Raw genomic sequence first — 23,210 nt, forward strand, 5'->3', positions numbered from 1 at the left:
AGCAGTCCAACCTTCAAAAATAGAGGAACAAGAGCATCAAATCAGATACTTGTATCAAAGTAAATGCATCATTACAAAATTAAAGGAACTGCAAGGTCTAGATAATCAGAAAAATCTCAAGGGGCAAGAAACATTGCAGTTAACCATATGCATTATTGTTCATGACCAATAAGTGCCTAAAGGCATGTGTAAGGAGAAGAATTAATCGGCTGCAGTTGGTGACATAATGAGGTAAGAGGTAGATGATGCCTTGAACCGTCCATATTCACAATGACATAATCCACTGCTGGCCACTGACTGCCATCAATGACTACAAAAGGAACCTGCAGTCATACTAATAGACGTAAGCAAGTCCGACAGCTAAAGCGTAAGCTAATAATTGATTGCTCTCTTCTGACACATCAAATCAAAGTTTCTTGTCGTGCATAGTTATGACCATCAAGATTTGGAAAAAGCGTTACAAAAAGTAATTTATAAAGACAATCTCAATAAGATGATCGTATAAAAACTTTTCTCGAGGAACCTTCAGTTCTGTCAGCCAACAAAAGAGGAATCTCTGACTTCAGAAATCTCAAATTTCCAACACATTATGTGAGTAAAGAAGAATAACAATTGAATTCTCAAGGCTGAAAAAGCGAAGCCTTGTAAAGTTGTCTCATATCTCTCAATATCTTTAGATTCGCCAACTATACTTCTATTTATATGTGAGGCAAGTAGTAGACTCCCTTCTACCATGATAGAACACATCAACCTTAACCTGCTATCAAGAAACTCAACTCTTCTGAAAGAATGGAACTCTCCCAGACTTTTAATTTGGATAAAGTACAAACTCTATCATGCACCATCCGGTTTTCAGGACACGAACACCATGTGATGTCCCATGGCAACACCAATTTTGACATGTCTACCATCACAATTATATGTACAATCCCCTAGACATTTTTAGTGTCAAAGGCAAAAATAAGATTTGATATTACATCTTAAAACCAGAAGGAGGCACATGGTTCCTAGCTGAAGACAAACATCATGTAATGTAATCCCACCCAAAGAACGAGTAACATAAGCTTTAACAGCAGCTTTCCAGTGAAATATAGCTTAAAAATAAGAACCAACTTCTGGAACAAATCTACTTACCATTCTTAGTGATGGGGATTTTTGTTCCTGCAAGGAACTGATAAGATAGCCCCTAGATCTGAAGTCCATCCGAAAAATCCCTTTGACTCATTGTATATGCACTTCATAATAGGAATGAATCCATTTCAAAAAAGGCATGATTGACAAAAGTAATTATAACTTCTAATGCATGAACTGCAATTTGCTCCGTTTTGCAAATTTCGCAAAATTAAGAGCGACCAACCCGTCCGATCATTGATGTTATAGTTTTCCAAAGAAAGAAGAAGTACAAAAGAGAAATTACTGCAAAGTTGCAGTGAGATCCATAGGGCGGATAACATGATATGCGGACCCACTCAATTGGAACTCACAATTAGGCAAGAGAAAAGTATAGGCACCCGATGCATGTAAAAGCCCCTCATATATGAGAGGACACCTAACAGCAGGGAGACCCCGAATCCTAGATTTCTTTCTCTACTTTCTAAACATTGATCTTCTCCTTCGTTCAAACACTTTCTTCTTGCTTATTCTCTAGGTATGTAGATCAAATCAACGTTGTGATTGTGTCTTCCCAAACCGGACTAGTATATCCTTAAGGCCCAAAGGCACTAGTGCATCCATCTCCAACGCCATTTAATTTCCCAAATAAGAATATCTCAAGAAGAAAGACGAAAGTGGCACATCTATCCTACTGCAACAAGTTACTCTGTTAGACTTCTCTTTTTTAATATTTCCTCCTTCCATGAAGACCACACTAGGTACACTATGACAAAACACATCATACCTGCATAAGAAGGAATTCATATGCTAAACCAACGGTATTTGCTACAAGCTAGAAAACTCTCGACTTTCAAAACGTCAGGTTTACTTCACATAATAAAAGAAGAATTGAAGTAACACAACTATACCAGCAAATGCACTTATACCAGATGATGCGGCTAAGTCATGAATGCAGCAGCCTGCCTACGAATCATAAAATCCTCCATTGTCTCGACAGCCACTTATATTGAGACCAACCATTCAAAAAAGCAGTAACAAGACTAATTACACCAAATTCACAAGGGCTCCTCGATACTTTAGCAATCAAATTCGTTGGCAATACAAGACATGACTTGCTTACACTGACGCAAAGCACACAGACAGAACATCCGAACACGAGACATACATTTAGCCCGTGTAAACACCAAGTGAACACATAATTACGTAGCATACTCGAGTAAAACCAATCCATAGCATTGCGTGTACACACACTTACATTTTTGAGTCCTTTGTACAATCACCGCCCCATCGCGGAGAGCGGAGAGCGGAGGAGCTGGAGTGAACTTGACAATTGTGCGGGACGGCCGCGTCAGCAAGGGTGAGGCCAAGGACGGCGCCGTCGAATAGGAGTTAAGGCGGTGGTGGCGTGGGGGCGGATGGAGTGGCTCTTGACGGTGATGGTTCACAACTGGGAGACTGAAACCGATAATTGGGCTAATGGGCCGATCCTGGGCTAAGCCCAATTTCGGACAGTTCTTCACGTTAGAAGAGTTGCATCCTGTAACCACCGCCTTGGTGGCCGCGATGGCTTGGGCTCTCTCCCCCTCATGAAGGGGAGGAGTTCGAATCCCCTCACGGTCACTTGGGGTCTTAAGTGTGACGTCGAGGTGATGGGTCCTCCACTAGCGTCACTTCAGGGTTTACGCGCCGACTGCTGGTTATACAGGGTTCCCTGGGTATCAAAAAAAAAAAAAAACGATAGCTATTTAAGCTATCGGCGGTTCATCTCGTTCATGTAAACCCAATGCAAAGAGTTTCTTCCTAATCCGGTGCAACTGATTTGCAGCTTCATTGATGCTCATCCGTATTCTTGGCACTTGGTACGAACAAGCAACTCCAATGTTATACACCATAACCAAACATTCTTGAAATATGTTATCCCCTTCGGAAGACCAATGCCGACGACTATAGGAGCCTAAATGGCTCTCTATTTCTTGAAGCAAAAAGCTGTCCGTGATTTCTAACACTCGTTCAGGCAAAGCTTCTGTGACAAAACTATGAAGAGTCAAATTATCTCTGAATTTGTCATCAGTGGGACTCAAACCTGTGAATATCTCCAATAATAGAATGCCGAAACTATAGACATCTCCTTCTCTTGAAACTTTGCATCCCGTTGCATATTCTGCCACACATTTTGATCAGAGTCCAAATCAAATTAAATCAAAGTGGAGAGAGAGAGAGAGAGAGAGAGAGAGAGAGAGAGAGAGAGAGAGAGAGAGAGAACCTGGTGGAGCATAACCCACTGTCCCTCTAAGACCCATTGAGCTCATTTGATTATCTACAGTATCAAGGGATGATTCATGAAGGAATTTCACCAATCCAAAGTCGCCAACATGTGCGACCATCTCAGCATCTAAGAGGATATTGCTTGGCTTTAAATCACAATGAACGATGGGAATGTGGCACTGGTGATGAAGATAATCTAGTGCGAAGCAACATCGATTGCAATATTTATCCTCCATATGAAATTCAACTTTTTCGGAAGCATATTCCCATGAGATGATGTTGCGTATGAGTGTAGCCACTGTTCCAAGCTTCCATTGTCCATGAATTTTTAGACTAGGGCCTTAAAATCATTTCCTTGGTAATCACTACTAGAGCAAACCGTAAGTATCTTCAAAAGATTTCGATGTTTGATGTTCTTTAATGCCTCACACTCAACTATAAAGCTATTCAGAGCACCACGACAGACTAAATGAAGCACTTTCACGGCAACAACCGTTCCATTGTCATTGAGTATCCCCCTATAAACAGAACCAAAGCCTCCAACGCCGATCAAATTTGCCGAAGAAAAACCTTCAGTTGCTTTTAGGAGTGTCCCGTAAGATACATTCAAATGTGAATCATCCATTGAACTTGAAACTGGTTCATTTACTTTCTTCTTCACCCAACAAAGATATATAAAAGCTGCAATAAGAGCCATTCCAACAACTCCAGAAATGGTAGAAGCGACAACTATCACTATATTGATCTTTCTGCTTTTGAGGCTTTTGGAAATGCAGTTGGGGAGATGAAATTCCGGCAATCCGCCGCAGAGCTCATTGTTCCCAACAATGGAAGTACTGGTAGCATTCTTAAAGACTCCTTCACATGGTAGCATACCTTCAAACTTATTGTATGACAAATTCAGACGTTCTAAGGATTGAAATACTGCTAAGAATTCTGGAATCTGACCTGATAAATTGTTGCGTGAAAGATCTAGTTCTCCGATGCCTCCTAATGATTTGATTGATTGTGGAATCGACCCGTGGAAGAAGTTGCCTTCCATCCTCAATGATACCAACGAAGTGCAATCACCTAAACTATTTGGGATTTCACCTACCAACAAATTGTCAGATATGTCCAACGCGGTCAAAGCTCTCAAGTTGCCAACTTCTGTGGGTAGAATCCCAGTCAGATAGTTATGAGACAAACACAAAAGGATGGCTAATGATGAGAGACCAATAAGATGTGGGGGTATGGCACCACTAAGATTATTATAAGATAGATCAAGTTTATTAAGAGACCGGCACTTTGATATACGTGAAGGAATTTGCCCATGAAAGTTGTTCCCACTAAGATCTAGGTTTATCATCTCGGTTAGATTTCCCAATGAAGATGGGATAGTCCCTCTGAGGTTGTTACGACTCAACCCCAACTTCTTTAGATTTTGTAGATTCCCCAAATTTGAGGGGATAACACCTGAAAGTTGGTTGAAATTCAGAAATAATACCTCCAAGTTGACAAGATTCCCAATTTCTTCTGGAATCTCACCAGATATTTGATTCATGGCTGTAGAAAATTGGTTCAAAGTGGTGGATAAATTACCTAGACATTTAGGTAACACCCCACCAAACTTGTTAAAGCCGATATTCACTTCCTCTAGTTTGGTGATGTTAGTTAATGAGCAAAGGAAGCTCAAGTCTTCAGGTTTTCCACTTCCAACCTGATTTGTATACATTTGAAGAACTCTTAGCTTATACAAATTTCCCAATGATGGTAATTTCCCAGAAAATCCGTTAGTATCAATGCAAAGATAACGTAGTTCTGTGTAATTCGATATCGAGGGAGGAATCGGCCCCTCAAGTTGGTTGTCACCAACATCAAAAATTTCAAGTTTTGGGAGTTTGAGGCCCATACCTATTGGAAGAGTCCCTTGTATCTGGTTGAGTCCAACCGAAAAAATAAGTAGTGAAGAGAGGTTGAATAAGGAAGGTGGAATTGTACCTGACAATATGTTAAATGAAAGGAGAAGGAATTGCAAGTTTGTTAGGTGGCCTAGAACTTGGGGAATGCTCCCGCCCAAGTTGTTCCCTCCTAAAGAAAGTTTCTCCAGGGAAGATAAATTGCCAATGAAGGAGGGCAAGTTCCCGGTTAAATTATTAACATGCAAAACTAAATCCTGGAGCTTCGTCAATGAACTGAGCTTCCTAGGAATTTCTCCAGTTAGCTCATTACGCAAAACCCAGAGTGCTAACAAGTCCAAGCAACCTGATATGTTTTTGGGAATTTCACCAACCAATGAATTGTTGTGTAGTAGTAAGATACGAAGGCGGTGCAACTGGCCGATTTGCGGAGGGATTGCATGATCGAGACTGTTGTTTTGGAGCCGCATTTTCTTCAAGAAGCTAAGATTCCCAATATGAGGAGAGATTGATCCGGAGAGTCCTTGTGATTGTAAGTCCAGGACCGTGACCCTCCTGTGTCTCCGGCCGCATGTAACGCCATACCACTGGCAAAACTCAATACTATTGTTCCATGAGTTGAGCATGCAGAAAGGATCTCTGGTTATACTAGCCTTAAATGCGAGAAGTGCAAGTTTATCTGTTTGATTAGTAGTGGAAGAGACTTGGTTAAAGCAAAGTGCAAGAGCAATACAGAGAAGCACAGGGCATGATGGAAACTCTGCAGAACTAATGCCCGCAAGTTTCATGACTCGAAGCCCCAAAAAGTGGGTAAATTTGAGAAACAAAGGGCAGGATGAGTGCTACTAGAAACTTTGAAGAGCTTTACAAGAGTGGGGTGTCGATTTTGAAGCGTTATTCTTATCCTTTTATAGGAAGGTGTCGATTCTTCTTTTATTTTTTTCAGGATAGCTTTTAGAAGCGTTTTTCTTCTTTTTTCTTTTTGACTCAATAGCCACTGAAGCGCTTTTCTTCTTTTTGACGGGTTTTTCTGCCTTTGGAGAAGAGTTTGCCTGGCCATATGTGCGTATCGTGGGGGCTGGAGTGAATGGAAGAAGGGAATGAAAACTCACTTTAATTGGAGGACATGGACGTGGCAATTAGAGGCAACTTAAACGAAGGGGAGAAATGGACTGGGAGTTTCGGGGCCATATTCTTTTTTTTTATATATATATGTGATGAGTCAGCGTTTTGCTTGGCTTGGTTTTCTCTTTGAGAATGAAGACTCTGCCAAATGATCTTGAAAATGTAAATTCTTTGTATAGGGGAATGAAAATTCTTCCCATTAAAATGGCACTAGAGGAACATTGTTTTTCCTTTTTATTTTAAAAAGTTTAATGTTAGCTACTCACTTTGAAATCTAAAGTCATTTCATCCATGCTCATTTATCCTTTAGGAAGAAAAAGTAAGTACAATTAACAAATTTTGCCCATCGAATACTTTTGGATGTAATTGGTTTCAATATCATTGCTGGAAATGAATGTTTGTTGTTATGGTTAGTGGATTTTTATTATTATAGTATAATTTCGCATAATTTTTGGGAGCAAAATGTTACTCTCTCAAGACATTGCATTCATATAATTTTCTCTCTCAGATGCATATGTTGTTCCTAGTCGCTTTAATCCTCAACCATCAATATCAATGTATCAAGGGAAAATGAAAATAAAGGTGCAGGAACAAACTCAATTTAATTGTAACTCAATTTAGAGGCTGCACATGTAATCTCCGATATTCTATTAAAGATGACCTTACTGTAAGGACACTAGTAATGAGATGGAACTACTCCATAACATCAACAACATTAGATCCAAACGCGAAAATTAAAACTTAATTGGATATTAAAATAAGAAATATGTTTGTCCCTGTTGTCCATATAAACAATTCTATCCACCTCTATTATCTCATTATGATCAACATTGACTTGTTCTTAGTTTTCTGTCACCCATCTACTTTTTAATTTGATCTAAATAGGTAGCACGTGAGAAAGCCGATGTGCATTGATTGAAAACTACAACATTATGGCATTGTAGTATTTGTCATTCTTAATTGTTAATTTCATCTTTCACTTGTTGAAATGAGTAAAACGCTATCTAGGCAAAAAAATCAACTTAAACACAGAATATATATAGCTCAGCCTTAATCTTCACATTCATCACATCCCAAGGAAAAAGTAACGAAAATTCAGTTATTTAGCAAGTACCCAAAAAAAAACGTATTATGCACTAATCAGCCATGTGGATCTCCCAACAATTAGGGGCCAAGCCCTATTTTAATAAGTATTTTTTTCTATAGGACACTCTTAAACACCTCATAAATATAAGTTTGTATTTTTTAGCATAAGTATCTTAAAGCACTCGTGAACAAAACCATTTTGATAACAATTGTTTTTTTTTTTTCGGATAATCATAATGGCGACATTATATATTCCTCTAGCATATATAGAACAAAAAAATTTAAATGATAAAATTGTTTCCCTTCATCCACGGACAATGAATCGAGAAATTTAATAGGTTTGTAATTGGGACTTTTACTCTCGATGATTTTTGAGAGAGTGTAGAATTCTTCTGGTTGTAAGATACTACAAGCATCTATATTCTTAGCCATGGACAAATCCTAGCTAGCATTTTCCCTCTAATATTGATTAAGCATTCAGTAATCATATTTATTGGCAAAACCCAATTTAATGCACGTTTATAGAATTGATTATTTTTCATACCATAATGATTAATAATTAATTGATGCAATAACACAAAATACTTATATGTAATCATATATTACACCATATTCTTTATGTAATGAGCCAAATGAAATATCACTAATGATCATCTGTTTTGTGGCAACATAGACATATGTGTCACACCGCATGATGCAACCACATGAATTCTTGCTCGACCGCTGATGCATAGAAATCACACTTTTTCTTTTGCTAAAAGAAGTTTCTATTATTAATTAACATAAAAAAATTATGTAAGTACTTATTATTAAAAATGTATAATTAATTTATAATGACCTCTTTATGTATGACATAGATAAGCAAGAGAATTTATATATATTGCATATCTTTTTCAAAAGGTGTAAGGAAGAGACTTCATATACATATAACATTTAGTCAACAAAACAACCGCTTGCCAGGTTCAAGACCCCAAGAAGAGTGGGTAGACATGATTATGAATGGAAAGTAAGGATAGACAGGAGACTGGAATAATAGCTTTGCAAACTGTGAAGAAACTTATTAAGTATGTTCTGATTTTGTAGACAATCTCTTGAAGGGCTTTTGTTCCATTCCTTTTTCTTCTTTTTTTTTGGCAAACAAGTCACAACAATAAGTATCATTCATTCCGTGAACAAGAAACTATCAACCATCGATGGAGTCTCCAATGGTCATGACTTTGATACTTCCAAAGGACAAGTAAAAATTACACTCCAAATTGAAGTCAAGCCATGTGCGAAAATTAACTCTTACATGAGATATGTTTTGCCATGATCAATGGCTATGATTGTGCATGATTCATCGTGGGCCATGATCAGTATAAGCATGTCCCTTAATTTGGGGTGGAAATTTGCGAGAAGCCTAGTTGTCGAGGCGTTGATTTCTAAGTCAATTAGTGCTTTGTCCATGCCACTACTTTGATACTCCATAAAAAAAAAAAAAAAAAAAAAAAAAAAAAAAGTGGAGTCTCGAATGGTCACGACTTTGGTACTCCCAAATGACAAGTAAAAATTACGCTCCGAATTGCAGTCAAGTCGGTGTGCAAAAATTAACTCTTCCATCAGATATGTTTTGCCATAATCTTTATGTAATGAGCCAAATGAAATTTCACTAATGATCATCTGTTTTGTGGCAACATAGACAAATGTGTCGCACCGCATGACACAACCACCTGAATTCTTGCTCAACCCCTGATGCATAGAAATCACACTTTTGTTCTTCTAAAAGATTTTAAAGTTTCTATTATTAATTAACATAAAAAATTATGTAAGTACTTATTATTTAATATGTATAATTAATTTATAATGACCTCTTTATGTATGACATAGATAAGCAAGAGAATTTAAATATATTGCAAATCTTTTTCAAAATGTGTAAGGAAGAGAATTCATATACATATAACATTTAGTCAGCAAAACTACCGCTTACCAAGCTCAAGACCCCAAGAAGAGTGGGTGGACATGATTATGAATGGAAAGTAAGGATAGACAGGAGACTAGAATATTAGCTTTGCAAATTGTGAAGAAACTTATTAAGAAGGTTCCTATTTTTTAGACGATCTCTTGCAGGGCTTTTCTTTCATTCATTTTTTTTTTTTGGCAGACAAGTCACAACAATAAGTATCATTTATTTAGTGAACGACAAACTATCAACCATCGATGGAGTCTCAAATGGTCACAATTTTAATACTTCCAAATGACAAGTAAAAATTACGCTCCAAATTGCAGTCAAGCCATGTGTGAAAATTAACTCTTGCATGAGATATGTTTTACCATGATCAATGGCTATGATTTTACATGATTCATCGTGGGCCATGATCAGTACAAGCATGTCCTTTAATTTGGGGTAGAAATTTGCGAGAAGCCTACTTGTCGGGGCGTTGATTTCTAAGTCATTTAGTGTTTTGTCCATGCCACTACTTTGATACTCCATCAAATAAAGTGGAGTCTCAAATGGTCATGACTTTGATACTCCCAAATAACAAGTAAAAATTACGCTCGGAATTGCAGTCAAGTCAGTGTGCAAACTCTTCCATGAGATATGTTTTTCCATGATCTTTATGTAATGAGCCAAATGAAATTTCACTAATGATCATTTATTTTGTGGCAACATAGACATATGTGTCACACCGCATGACGCAACCACCTGAATTCTTGCTCAACCGCTGATGCATAGAAATCACACTTCTTCTTTTGCTAAAAGAAGTTTCTATTATTAGTTAACATAAAAAATTATGTAAGTACTTATTATTAAAAATGTATAATTAATTTATAATGACCTCTTTATGTATGACATAGATAAGCGAGAGAATTTATATATATTGCAAATCTTTTTCAAAACGTGTAAGGAAGAGACTTCATATACATATAACATTTAGTCAGCAAAACTACCGCTTGCCAAGTTCAAGATCCCAAGAAGAAGTGGGTAGACATGATTATGCATGGAAAGTAAGGATAGATAGGAGACTGAAAATTAGCTTTGCAAACTGGGAGGAAACTTGTTAAGAAGGTTCCAATTTTTTAGACGTCTCTTGAAGGTCTTTTCTTCCATTTCCTTTTTTTTTTTGGGCAGACAAGTCACAACAATGAGTATCATTCATTCAGTGAACAAGAAACTATCAACCATCGATGGAGTCTCAAATGGTCACAACTTTGATACTTCCAAATGACATGTAAAAATTACGCTCCGAATTGTAGTCAAGCCATGTGCAAAAATTAACTCTTGCATTGAGATATGTTTTGCCATGATCAATGGCTATGATTGTGCATGATTCATCGTGGGCCATGACCAATATAAGCATGTCCCTTAATTTGGGGTGGAAATTTGCGAGAAGCCTGGTTGTCAGGGCGTTGATTTCTAAGTCAATTAGTGCTTTCTCCATGCCACTACTTTGATACTCCATAAAATAAAGTGGAGTCTCAAATGGTCACGATTTTAATGCTCCTAAATGACAAGTAAAAATTACACTACGAATTGCTGTCAAGTCAGTGTGCAAAAATTAACTCTTCCATGAGATATGTTTTTCCATGATCAATGGCTATGATTGTGCATGATTCATCATGGGCCATGATCTATATAAGCCTGTCCCTTAATTTTGGGTGAAAATTTGAGAGAAGCCCGGCAGATGTTTATTTCTAAGTCAATTAGTGGTTTGCCCACACCACTATATTAGTACTCCATAAATTAAAGTGGAGTCTCAAATGGTCATAAGTTTGATACTCCCCAATGACAAGTAAAAATTACGCTCCGAATTGCAACCGAGTCTTCTACAAAAATTAACTCTTGCATGAGATAAGTTTTGCCATGATCAATGGCTATGATTGTGTGTGATTCATCATGGGCCATCATGAGTATAAGCATATCCCTTAATTTGAGGTGGAAATTTGAGAGAAGTTTGGCTCTGAGGACATTAATCTCCAAGTTAATCAGTGCTTTGCCCACACCACTACTTTAGTACTCCATAAAATAAAGTGGAGTCTCAAATGGTCATGACTTTCATACTCCCAAATGACAAGTAAGAATTATGCTCCAAATTACAGCCAAGTCGTGTGCAAAAATTAACTCTTGCATGAGATATATTTTGCCAATAAAACTCCCTGCTCCATTGATAGCGCACAAAAGAAAGAAAAGAAAAATGGGAGAATAATGGGCAAAGGCAGAATCCTTGTATTAAAAAGTTGTTCCTTAGTAGTCCATTCATGCTACAATCTCCAGTACCAGGAGAAAATTATCTAAAAAGTCATAAACCTATTGTACTTTTGCCAATTCAATTTAAACTTTTCATTTTTGTCAATTGAATCCTCAAGCATTTTAATATATTATCAATTGAGTTCATTTGGCTAATTTTGAACGGAAATCACTAGCGTAGACGTCAACAGTTCTAAATAACACGCCGGCACTAATGTGGATAACGTTTAACAATATTTTAATATTTTTGGAGTATTTATCTATTTTTTTCTTTTCTTTTTCCTTTTCTCTTATTTCCTTTTTTTTTTTTGCTCTTTTTTTCCCTTTTTCCCTCCACCGGCCATCGTTAAGCCTCGGTCTTTGGCTAGCGAGGATAGTGCCCTTGCCGCCATAAATTTTTTTATCTCATAAAAAACCCTCAATTTTACCATAAATTTTTTTGTTCTAGGAAAAACCCCAAATTTTAGGTATTGTCCCAATTTTATTGTCTTTTTTCTTTTTTCTTTTTTTCTTTTTTTTTTTTTGGTAAAGTAAGCATTGTATTAACTTTTAACCAAACACGGCTATACTGCAAGGGTCTCAAGACCAAAAACTTACACTCATAATGGCATACAAGTCATAACGAGTGGAAGGGTGCCGAGAAAAGAAAAAAAGAAAACAGAAAGGGAAGTCAAGCACGGACAACCCTCAACAAAATTACAAAGAGGGAATAGACACTGCCGAAGAGAAGATAGTGGGGTTGAGTCCCCAACTTCTTTGGATCCTCCTGTTTTTCGGTGTGTCAACAATGTGGTTGAAAGTAAGTGCCTTATCCTTCACAGATTTGATGAGATGTTTTTTCATTGCGGGAATGAACAGGGCTTGGCCTCGGAAGAGTATGTCATTCCGCGTCTTCCAAATGGTGTGGCATAGAGCACCGAAAGAGTACCTCGCAATACTTTGATAAAAGTCACTACCCGGGATACACTTGATGGCCCACTGAAGATTGTCCATCCACCCCTATTATGCTAAGGAAGGTTGCATCTAGCATCTCAAAACATGGCAAGATCAACCGTAATGTGGCAATCAAAAAATAGATGATTGATCGAATCCGGTCTAGAGTTACAAAAAACACAAGAAGCATTAGCAATTCTACCGTAGGATAGTAGAAGGACCAGGGTAGGTAGTCGATGCTTGGTTGTGAGCCAAAGGTGGACTTGGTACCATGGTCCCAATTTTATTGTCCAATCCTAATTTTACTCAAAAAAATTTATAGTCTTATAAAAGACCACAACTTTTGCTTGAGTCACAAATTTGCCCGCGTTAACCTCATCCAAAATTTCTCGTTGACTATTGAGAAATGGGCAACTTCCAAGAACAAGTTGTTTGAGCGTTCTAAGCACGAGCTCTCCGATTACAAGAGTTGGAACATTCCCAATCATGAGATATCGACGAGTACAAAACCCCTAAGTGTGGCACCCCCGTAACGACCCCCAATCCGTTAAGGTCGCCACAGTTAGCTTACCTTTCGCTTGCGCTAATAATATGTCTCTCTGATACCATAGAATTGTAATGGGCCCATAAGTCCTGGGGGTTTATATAATTTAGATCAGTCCCAGCGCAGTTCATATAGCGGAAGCATATCCAACCTCCCTATCCCATACTCCAACAAAATAATGCAATGCACACCAACTACACATCTTATAAAAGTTAGAGCCGAACACTTTTAGTTACATAACTTTGATGAACATTATGAGTCGGTACATCAAAAGGCCAAGGCTTTACTAAGCTCGCCTATAACCAAAAGTACCCAACTCCACATCAGTCATATACATCGGTCCATCATTCAGTGTCGGCCATCCAAAAAGAAGCTTCATCCTTCCTCCATCGCACTCAGTCACACCCAACCCGGTCCGTCAGCCGGCGGCGGCGGCAGCATCCCCAGCATAACCCCGTCACGGCGGACATGCAAGGACAAGAACTCCTGAGTGATAGGGCCAGCGGGTGATCCAACGTCGTACAAAACCAAAACCTGCGCACGAACGATTACTAGCCCCCGAATCTCGGAATGATGAAGCTCCGTACACTCAACCTCGACATCGGTCGGTACACCATAGAAAGTACCGGGGGTGACTGGCGACAGAGACATAACTCCTAATCTGAAATGTTAGTCCCCAAAAGGAGTGAGTACAACCACTCAGCAGTAAAAAATCCACCAAACTACAAAATGCAACAAGCAAGGCAACCAAGATTTCATGCACATAATATCTATGCAACCATGCATATAAATCCATAAGGTTCATCCCATACCTTAATAATCACTTTTTCAACGCCAAATAATACCAACTCAAATTCATAGACAATTCATGCACCATGCCTTATGCACACACATGCACATGATTCATTTCCCATTTTGATTTTCAAATGGATCTCATTTTCCCAGGGACCAATGTTTGCGTCCCTCCTGACTCTCGCATCCAATCCTGGCATCGCGAGATCTCCGGCACACACCTCCGGGCATCTCGAAACTCCCGAGGACATCCGGCACACAACTTCAGGCATCCCGAAACTCCCGAGGCATCGTCGACTTAGCCGTCCGACGGTGTCATCAACATCACAATGTATACATATATGTCTCACTCTCAAAATAGCATTTGATGCAATAATGTCAAAGGTTTCAATCAATCTTTGATGCCATAGGATATGCTAAATGTCACCACATATGCTGTATAAATAACAACCTCAGATACCACATCTCGCCGAGTAACTCATTTGTTCTTGAAAATAAAACAATTTTAGGATAAAACAGAATACACTCCTTTAATTGAAATTCTGGAAAAATTAGTAAAAAATTTTAATAAATTCTGAAAATTTAACATGTTATAAACGAGATCTAGAGAAAAATGTTTTATGAAGAACACCATGTCGAGAAGACTTCGTATGAATCGCTATGGTCCATGCATCACAACCATAAAACTTCAAACATCACTATTGCACAGTTTTAATAACAAATTCGGTATAACCCCGAAATAAACTCAGAAAATTCTGATATTTTGATATGTTATAGATAAAACCTAGAGGTAAAAATTTTGTGAATAACTCGAAGTCATATTCACGATAGATCAAGAGCTATAATCACTATAATTCTCCCTAACCCTCGGTAACAGTTTCCAGATCTAACACTTCCAAAGAAAAATAGTTTCACCGACCAATACTCATCCGTTTCTTCCCAAATTTTAGTATGTTACTCCTCAAAATGTCATCTACAACTTTCATCAAGGACACAAAGTCAGATTTCTTCTAGATAATTACAGAAAATTCACGAAGTTGCCAAAGGTCAAGCTGTTTTTCCATGAAACAGTTTGCTAGTGCTAAAGAACTACTTATGTTCTTTCGAATTCCAACATCCAGCATCAAGTTCAAGTATTTCCAAAATCTATTACACTTCACACACAACTACAGCAAGCATAATGTAAATCAATGGACTTCACTTTCCTTAATTCCAATGCAACCAAAGTAAGCAAAACAGCAACTTGAGGACTTCGGGCGCGGCTCAATCGACGGCGAAGCTAGGCGGCATCGACGGCAGCAACAGGCGCACGCACGGCGGGGTTGGTCTCCTTCTTCCCCTCGCCAATGCACCCTCATGAATTCTCTCTTTCTCTCGAACTCTCTCTCTTTCTCTCGAACTCTCTCTCTTTCTCTTGGTCACTCTCTCTCTCTCGATCACTCCCTTGTTCAATCCGCCCTTTCCTTTTCCTTTTTAATTTCTTAATTAGCTAGTAATCATGAGGTTTTGCATGGGAAGGACAAGTGGAAGATGGTTATGGACAAGTGTAAAATGGCATGCATCTTCCTCCCCCTTGTTTGGTTCTCTTCTTCTCCCCCCCTTCTTTCGGTCGACGGCTTTAGGGCCTCCATGGGCTGCTTGAGCCCAAAATTTTTGGGGCCAAAAGAAAGTCCAAATAAAAGGCCCATAAACTTTATAATATAAACCCATAATTTTTGCACCATTATGAAGCATTTTACTATTATTATAAATTTACATTCCCATAATCTCATAAATGATATCAATGTGACAATCCGACGATACTCACATCAATTGATCATGACCGTCACTTATCCGAGGATCGTCTAAATTTTCGGATGCCACAATTCTACCCTCCTTAGAGAATTTTGTCCTCGAAATTAGACATTACTTATGTCTCTTTAAACAAGTGAGGGTACCTTTCCCTCATCTCATTTTCACTTTCCCATGTGGCTTCCTCCACATCATGATGTCGCCATAATATCTTAACCAATGGGATTTTCTTGGTCCTGAGAATTTGCTCATTTCGATCCAGTACTTACACAAGCTCCTCAATGTATCTCACTTCCTCATCCACTTTGATGGTTTCATGATTAAGTATGTGACCAAGATCCGGTTGATATCTCCTTAGCATCAACACATGGAACACATCATGTAAATTTCCTAATTTTGGAGGCAACGCCAAAAGATAAGCTATGTCTCCTATTCTTTCAAGTATCTCAAAGGGTCCAACAAATCTGGGACTTAATTTTCCTTTTATTCCAAATCGAGATACTCCTTTCAGAGGGGACACTTTAAGGAATACATGATCCCCCACATCAAACTCTAAAGGTCTTCTACGCTTATCTGCGTAGTCTTTCTGCCGTCTATGGGCTGTTTTAAGTCTTTTCCTAATAATTTCAACAGCCTCAGTAGTAATTTGTACTAGTTCAGGTCCTGTCAATCTCCTTTCACCTACTTCATTCCAACAAACAGGGGTCCCGCACCTTATTCCATATAACGCTTCATATGGAGCCATGCCTATATACTAAGTGCAACTTTTCATCCCAACTTCCCTTAAAATCAATAATACAAGCTCTCAACATATCTTCCAAAATCTGGATCACTCTTTCCGTTTGTCCATCTGTTTGAGGATGAAAAGCAATACTAAATTGAAGCTTTGTCCCTAAGGCATTTTGGAGACTTCGCCAAAAATTTGAAGTAAACCTAGAGTCTCGATCAGATGTGATCGTTATAGGAATACTATGTAAGCGTATTACCTGGCTTACATATATCTTAGCAAGTTTATCCATCTGGTAGTCTATGCGAACCGATAGGAAATGGGCAGACTTAGTCAAGCGATCTACTATTACCCAGACAGAGTCATGACCACTTGATGTCCTTGGTAATCCTTGCACGAAGTCCATCGTCACGTGCTCCCATTTCCACTTTGGTATATCTAATGGTCTCAATAGTCTTGCAGGTTTGCGGTGTTCCACTTTCACTTGCTGACATATTAAACACTGAGAAACGTGTTTAGCTACATCCGTTTTCATACCATTCCACTAGTACTGTTGGCGTAAATTCCTGTACATCTTTGTACTACCCAGATGAATACTATAGTCACTCCTATGTGCTTCCAACAGGATTTCTTTCTTCACTTCCTCATTGTCGGGAATACAGAGCCGTCCCTGACATCTTACCATTCCATCATCCGAGACTTGAAATTCTGGTCTTTTTCCTAAAGACATATCATTTCGTATCTTCACAATCTCCGGATCAGATTCTTGCAGAATCCTAACTTTCTGAATAATTTCAGGTTCAATCCTTAGTGCAGTAAGCTTACCGGTGAGGTGGTCTATTTCCAACTTGAAGTCTGAATCTACTACTGACTTTAACATATTCCATTATGTTATCCTTAAACTAGCCATGTCCATAGCCGACTTTTGACTAAGGGCATCTGCCACCTTATTTGCTTTTTCCGAATGGTACCGTATCTCACAATCATAATCCTTTAATAATTCCATCAACCTTCTCTGTCTCATGTTCAACTCTTTTTGCGAAAACAAGTACTTCAAACTCTTATGATCTGTATAGATTTCAAATTTCTCTCCATACAGATAATGTCTCCATATTTTCAAAGCAAATACTGTAGCTGTCAATTCTAAGTCATGAGTTGGGTAATTCAATTCATAAGGTTTCAACTGCCTCGATGCATAGGCTATGACATTGCCATGCTACATCAAAACACATCACAGTCCTTTATGAGATGCATCACTATACACCATAAATCCATCATATCCAGATGGCATAATTAGAATTGGAGCTGTAGTCAACTTCCTTTTAAGTTCCTGAAAACTTCTTTCACATTTTCCACTCCATTCAAACCTCTCATTCTTTTGAGTTAATTTCGTTAAAGGGCCTGTCAATTGTGAGAATCCTTTAATAAACCTCCTATAGTAGCCTGCCAACCCTAAGAAACTCCGTATTTCGGTTGGCATTGTCGATCTCGGCTAGTTCACTACCATCTCAACTTTTGCAGGATCTATTGCAATTCCATTTCCTGACACCACGTGTCCTAAAAATATTATCTGGTCTAGCCGAAATTCACACTTAATTTGGCGTATAATTTATGATCTCTTAATGTTTGCAATGCTATCCTCGAGTGTCGTTCATGTTCTTCGGTCCTTTAGAATATATCGGGATATCATCAATGAAGACAATTACAAACGATCCGATAATGCTTAAATATCCTGTTCATTAAATCCATGAATGCGGTCGGTGCATTCGTTAATCCAAAAGGCATAACTAAGAACTCATAATGTCCATAACGAGTCCTAAATGCAGTCTTAGGAATGTCTTCTTTCTTTATCCTTAACTAATGGTATCCTGACCTTAAGTCAATTTTAGAAAAGACTGAACTTCTTTGCAGTTGGTCAAATAAATCATCAATTCTAGGCAAGGGATACTTATTCTTTATAGTCACTTGGTTCGGCTGTCTATAATCAATACATAAACGCATCAATCCGTCCTTCTTTTTCATAAATAGGACAAGCGCACCCCAAGGTGAAGCACTTGATCTAATAAATCCCTTATCAAGCAACTCTTGTAGTTGCACTTCAATTCCTTCAGCTCCACCAAGGCCATTCTATACGGGGCTTTCGATATTGGTCATGTTCCAGGCATTAGTTCAATTTCAAACTCAATCTCTCGTTCTGGTGGTATTCTAGGTAACTCCTCAGGAAACACATCCTGAAATTCCCTAACTATTCGAATCTCATCGATTTTTGTCTCTTTCTTAGTAAGATCTCTTACTACTGCTAGGCATCCTTGACATCCTTCGTCAAGTAGTTCATGAGCTTCTACCATTGAAATAATGGCTATACAAGGGTTTGTCTGACCTCCGAAAAATTCAAAACTAGACTAGTCGAGTAATATGAACTGGATCTCTTTCCTATAGCAATCCACCTTAGCCTGATACTTATGGAGCCAGTCCATTCCTATGATAACATCAAAGTTATACATAGCCATCACGACTAGATCTATTTCCAGATCCCGTCCTTCTATAGTTATCTTACATTTTGCACATACCATTGTAAACAAAACCATGTTCTTTAAAGCTGTGGAAACACAAAGAGGCGTCTCAAGAGATGTAGTTTCTATTTTACTCAATTGTCTATATCTCTCAGATACAAATGAATGTGTAGCACCCATATCAAACAATGCATATGCCTTCTTGCCATTTATGAAAATCGTACCTGAGATAACGTTTTCGGAAGCTTCCGCTTCCTCTTGGGTGACCGCATACACCATTCCTTGTGCTGGTGGTCTCTGTGGATTCCTTTATGGATATGGTCCACCGGTACGTTGTTGTACTCGTCACATCAGGTTATCATTCAGCTGCGACCTCTCTTGTGGACAATCTTTCTTGAGGTGTCCTACTTGTTCACAACCATAACATTTCAGCCATCCATTGCAAGGTCCTGGGCCATGTTGCCCATCGCATCTTCGACAAGCATTATTTTGATAGGATGTTTTTCCTAAATTCAGGTCATCCCTGGCTTTTCCAAAGTTTTCAAAATTACTCTTTTTCTTAGAATCCCAGGTCTAATCTTGACCAAGATAGGGTCTCTTACCCCGTTTGATATCACTAAAGGTCAACTGTCTCTTAGACTCTGATTGCTCTCTCACCACCCCGCTGCTCTACCAACTGTGCCCTTTCATAAATTTCATTATAATCTCTTATGTTCAAAGGCACTAGTTGCTTTCTGATATCAGTCCTTAATCCCTTTAGGAATCTCTTAGCCTTTTCCTCTTGATCCTCAATTAATCTAGGAGCATACCTAGACAATTCAGAAAATTTTGCTTCATACTGATCCATTGTTAGCTCCCTTTGTTCTAACTGAACAAACTCTGTGATCTTCTTATCCTTGGCACAATCAGAAAAATGCTTTCTATTGAAAACTCTAACAAATTCGTTCTAGTTTATATCAGTACCTGGTGGAAAGATCATGTCTCTTGAATCTCTCCACCAAAACTTTGCATTCCCCTCCATTTGGTACTCTGCCAATGTTATCTTTTCAGCATTGCTATAGTTCAACAATCGGAAAATCTGTTCTATTCCATCAATCCAATGTTCCGCCTCCTCAGGACTTGCCATTCCACTAAACTTAGGTGGCTTCAGCTTCAGAAATTGTTCCACCAATCCTTGAGGGCGACGTTCCACTCCGGGTTGTTGCTGTGCTTGTCTTTCCATCATATTTCCTATATTGGCAAATGCCTGCAGGATGTCTTCCATTCGGGGTTCAGCCCTTGCAGCAGAGGCTTCAGCCCTCGATGGATGAGAACTTTCAGCTCGTACCATGACTTTCCTGCAGTTTCCAAGCATTTGCCTCAGGAATAATCTATGACTCAATGTCTCCATTTAAAAGCAACTACAACTATATATATAAGTAACATAAACATGTTACCGGCACCTAAAGACAACTCATAAAAATTACTAGGGATCTACAAGTGAATGTCCATCACCCGCTGTTGAGGCTAGTCAACCATCCTAGTTAGTATCCTATGGTGTGCATTGTCATCATATTCCTCAACTTCTAGATGAGGCTCCTTATCACTCCACATATAACCATTGCTTTGATACAAAAACCGTTGTGGCACCCCCGTAACGGCCCTCGATCCGTTAGGGTCACCACAATTAGCTTACCTTTCGCTTGCCCTAATAATATGTCTCTCTGATACCATAGAATTGTAATGGGTCCATAAGTACTAGGGGTTTATATCATTTAGATCGGTCCCAGTGCAGTTCATATAGCGGAAGCATATTCAACCTCCCTATCCCATACTCCAACAAAATAATGCAATACACACCAACCACACATCTTATAAAACACTTTTATTTACATAACTTCGTGAACATCATGAGTAGGTACATCAAAAGGCCAAGGCTTTACTAAGCTCGGCTATAACCAAAAGTACCCGACTCCACAACAGGCATATACATTGGTCCATCATTCAGTGTTGGCTATCCAAAAAGAAGCTTCATCCTTCCCCCATCGCACTCAGTCACACCCAACCCGGTCCGTCAGCCGGAGGCGGCGGCATCCCCAAAGATAACCATGTCGCGTCGAACATGCACGGACAAGAACTCTTGAGTGACAGGGCCGGCGGGTGATCCAACGTCGTACAAAACCAAAACCTGCGCACGAACGAATACTAGCCCCCGAATCTCGGAATGATGATGCTCCATACACTCAACCTCGACGTCGGTCGGTACACCATAGAAAGTACCGGGGGTGACTAGCAACAGAGACATAACTCCTAGTCTGAAATGTTAGTCCCCAAAAGGGGTGAGTACAACCACTCAGCAGTAAAAGATCAACCAAACTACAAAATGCAACAAGCAAGGCAACCAAGATTTCATGCACATAATATCTATGCAACCATACATATAAATCCATAAGTTTCATCCCATACCTTAATAACCACTTTTTCAATGCCAAATAATACCAACTCAAATTCATAGACAATTCATGCACCTTGCCTTATGCACACACATGCACATGATTCATTTCTCATTTTGATTTTCAAATGGATCTCATTTTCCCAAGGACCAATGTTTGCATCCCTCCTGACTCTCGCATCCAATCCTGGCATCGCGAGATCTCCGGCACACACCTCCGGGCATTCGGCACACACCTCCAGGCATCTTGTACCCCAACTGGCGTCACAAGGCCTCCGGCACACACCTCCAGGCATCCGGCACACACCTCCGGGCATCTCGCAACTCCCGAGGACATCCGGCACACACCTCCGGGCATCTGGCACACACCTACGGGCATCCTGAAACTCCCGAGGCATCATCGACTTAGCCGTCCGACGGTATCATCAACATCACAATGTATACATATATGTCTCACTCTCAAAATAGCATTTGATGCAATAATGTCAAAGGTTTCAATCAATCTTTGATGCCATAGGATATGCTAAATGTCACCATATATGCTGTATAAATAACAACCTAAGATACCACATCTCATGGAGTAACTCATTTGTTTTTGAAAATAAAACAATTTTTGGATAAAACAAAATGCACTCATTTAATTGAAATTCTAGAAAAATTAGTAAACGATCTTAATAAATTCTGAAAATTTAACATGTTATAAACGATATCTAGAGAAAAAGGTTTTATGAAGAACACCATGTCGAGAAGACTTCGTATGAATCGCTATGGTCCATGCATCACAACCATAAAACTTCAAACATCACTATTGCACAGTTTTAATAACAAATTCGGTATAACCCCGAAATAAACTCAGAAAATTCTGATATTTTGATATGTTATAGATAAAACCTAGAGGTAAAAGTTTCATGAAGAACTTGAAGTCATATTCATGATATATCAAGAGCTATAATCACTATAATTCTCCCTAACCCTCAGTAACAGTTTCCAGATCTAACACTTCCAAAGAAAAATCGTTTCACCGACCAATGCTGGTCCGTTTCTTCCCAAATTTTAATATGTTACTCCTCAAAATGTCATCTACAACTTTCATCAAGGACACGAAGTCAGATTTCGGCTAGATAATTACAGAAAATTCACGTAGTCGCCAAAGGTCAAGCTGTTTTTCCATGAAACAGTTTGCTAGTGCTAAAGAACTACTTATGTTCTTTCGAATTCCAACATCCAGCATCAAGTTCAAGCATTTCTAAAATCTATTACACTTCACACACAACCATAGCAAGCATAATGTAGATCAATGGACTTCAATTGCCTTAATTCCAATGCAACCACAACAAGCAAAACAGCAACTTGAGGACTTCAGGCGCGGCTCAATCGTCGGCGAAGGTAGGTGGCGTCAAAGGTGGCAGCAGGTGCACGCACGGCGGGGCTGGTCTCCTTCTTCCCCTCGTCAATGCACCCTCACGAACTCTCTCTTTCTCTCGAACTCTCTCTCTTTCTCTCAGTCACTCTCTCTCGAGATCACTCCCTCGTTCAATCCGCCCTTTCCTTTTCCTTTTTAATTTCTTAATTAGCTAGTAATCATGAGGTTTTGCATGGGAAGGACAAGTGGAAGATGGTTATGGACAAGTGTAAAATGGCATGCATCTTCCTCCCCCTTGTCCGGTTCTCTTCTTCTCCCCCCCTTCTTTCGGTCGACGGCTTTAGGGCCTCCATGGGCTGCTTGAGCCCAAAAGTTCTGGGGCCAAAAGAAAGTCCAAATAAAAG

The 23,210-nt window shown here is 39.1% G+C and overlaps 1 protein-coding gene across 1 annotated transcript; it reads right to left on the minus strand.

Annotated features, from left to right (window-relative positions):
• Nucleotides 1-2,858: 2,858 nt before the first annotated feature.
• On the minus strand, nt 2,859-6,064 carry LOC104420290 (putative receptor-like protein kinase At3g47110). Its single transcript, XM_039302360.1, has 3 exons — nt 3,808-6,064; nt 3,377-3,430; nt 2,859-3,274 (listed from the first exon to the last, which is right to left on the minus strand). The coding sequence occupies exons 1-3, from the start codon at nt 6,062-6,064 to the stop codon at nt 2,859-2,861; spliced, it is 2,727 nt and encodes a 908-aa protein (XP_039158294.1).
• Between the last annotated feature and the right edge of the window lie 17,146 nt (nt 6,065-23,210).

This window comes from Eucalyptus grandis, chromosome 9 (genome assembly GCF_016545825.1).
Source record: "Eucalyptus grandis isolate ANBG69807.140 chromosome 9, ASM1654582v1, whole genome shotgun sequence".
Taxonomy (NCBI): domain Eukaryota; kingdom Viridiplantae; phylum Streptophyta; class Magnoliopsida; order Myrtales; family Myrtaceae; genus Eucalyptus; species Eucalyptus grandis.

Excerpts from the sequence above, each read along its gene's own strand:
- LOC104420290 (XM_039302360.1), bottom strand. The coding sequence starts at position 6,064 with ATGAAACTTGCGGGCATTAGTTCTGCAGAGTTTCCATCATGCCCTGTG. Across the intron at positions 3,431-3,807 it reads GAATAGCTTTATAGTTGAGT|ATAATCAAATGAGCTCAATG; the intron begins GTGAGGCATTAA and ends TTGATACTGTAG. Across the intron at positions 3,275-3,376 it reads AGTGGGTTATGCTCCACCAG|AATATGCAACGGGATGCAAA; the intron begins GTTCTCTCTCTC and ends AATGTGTGGCAG.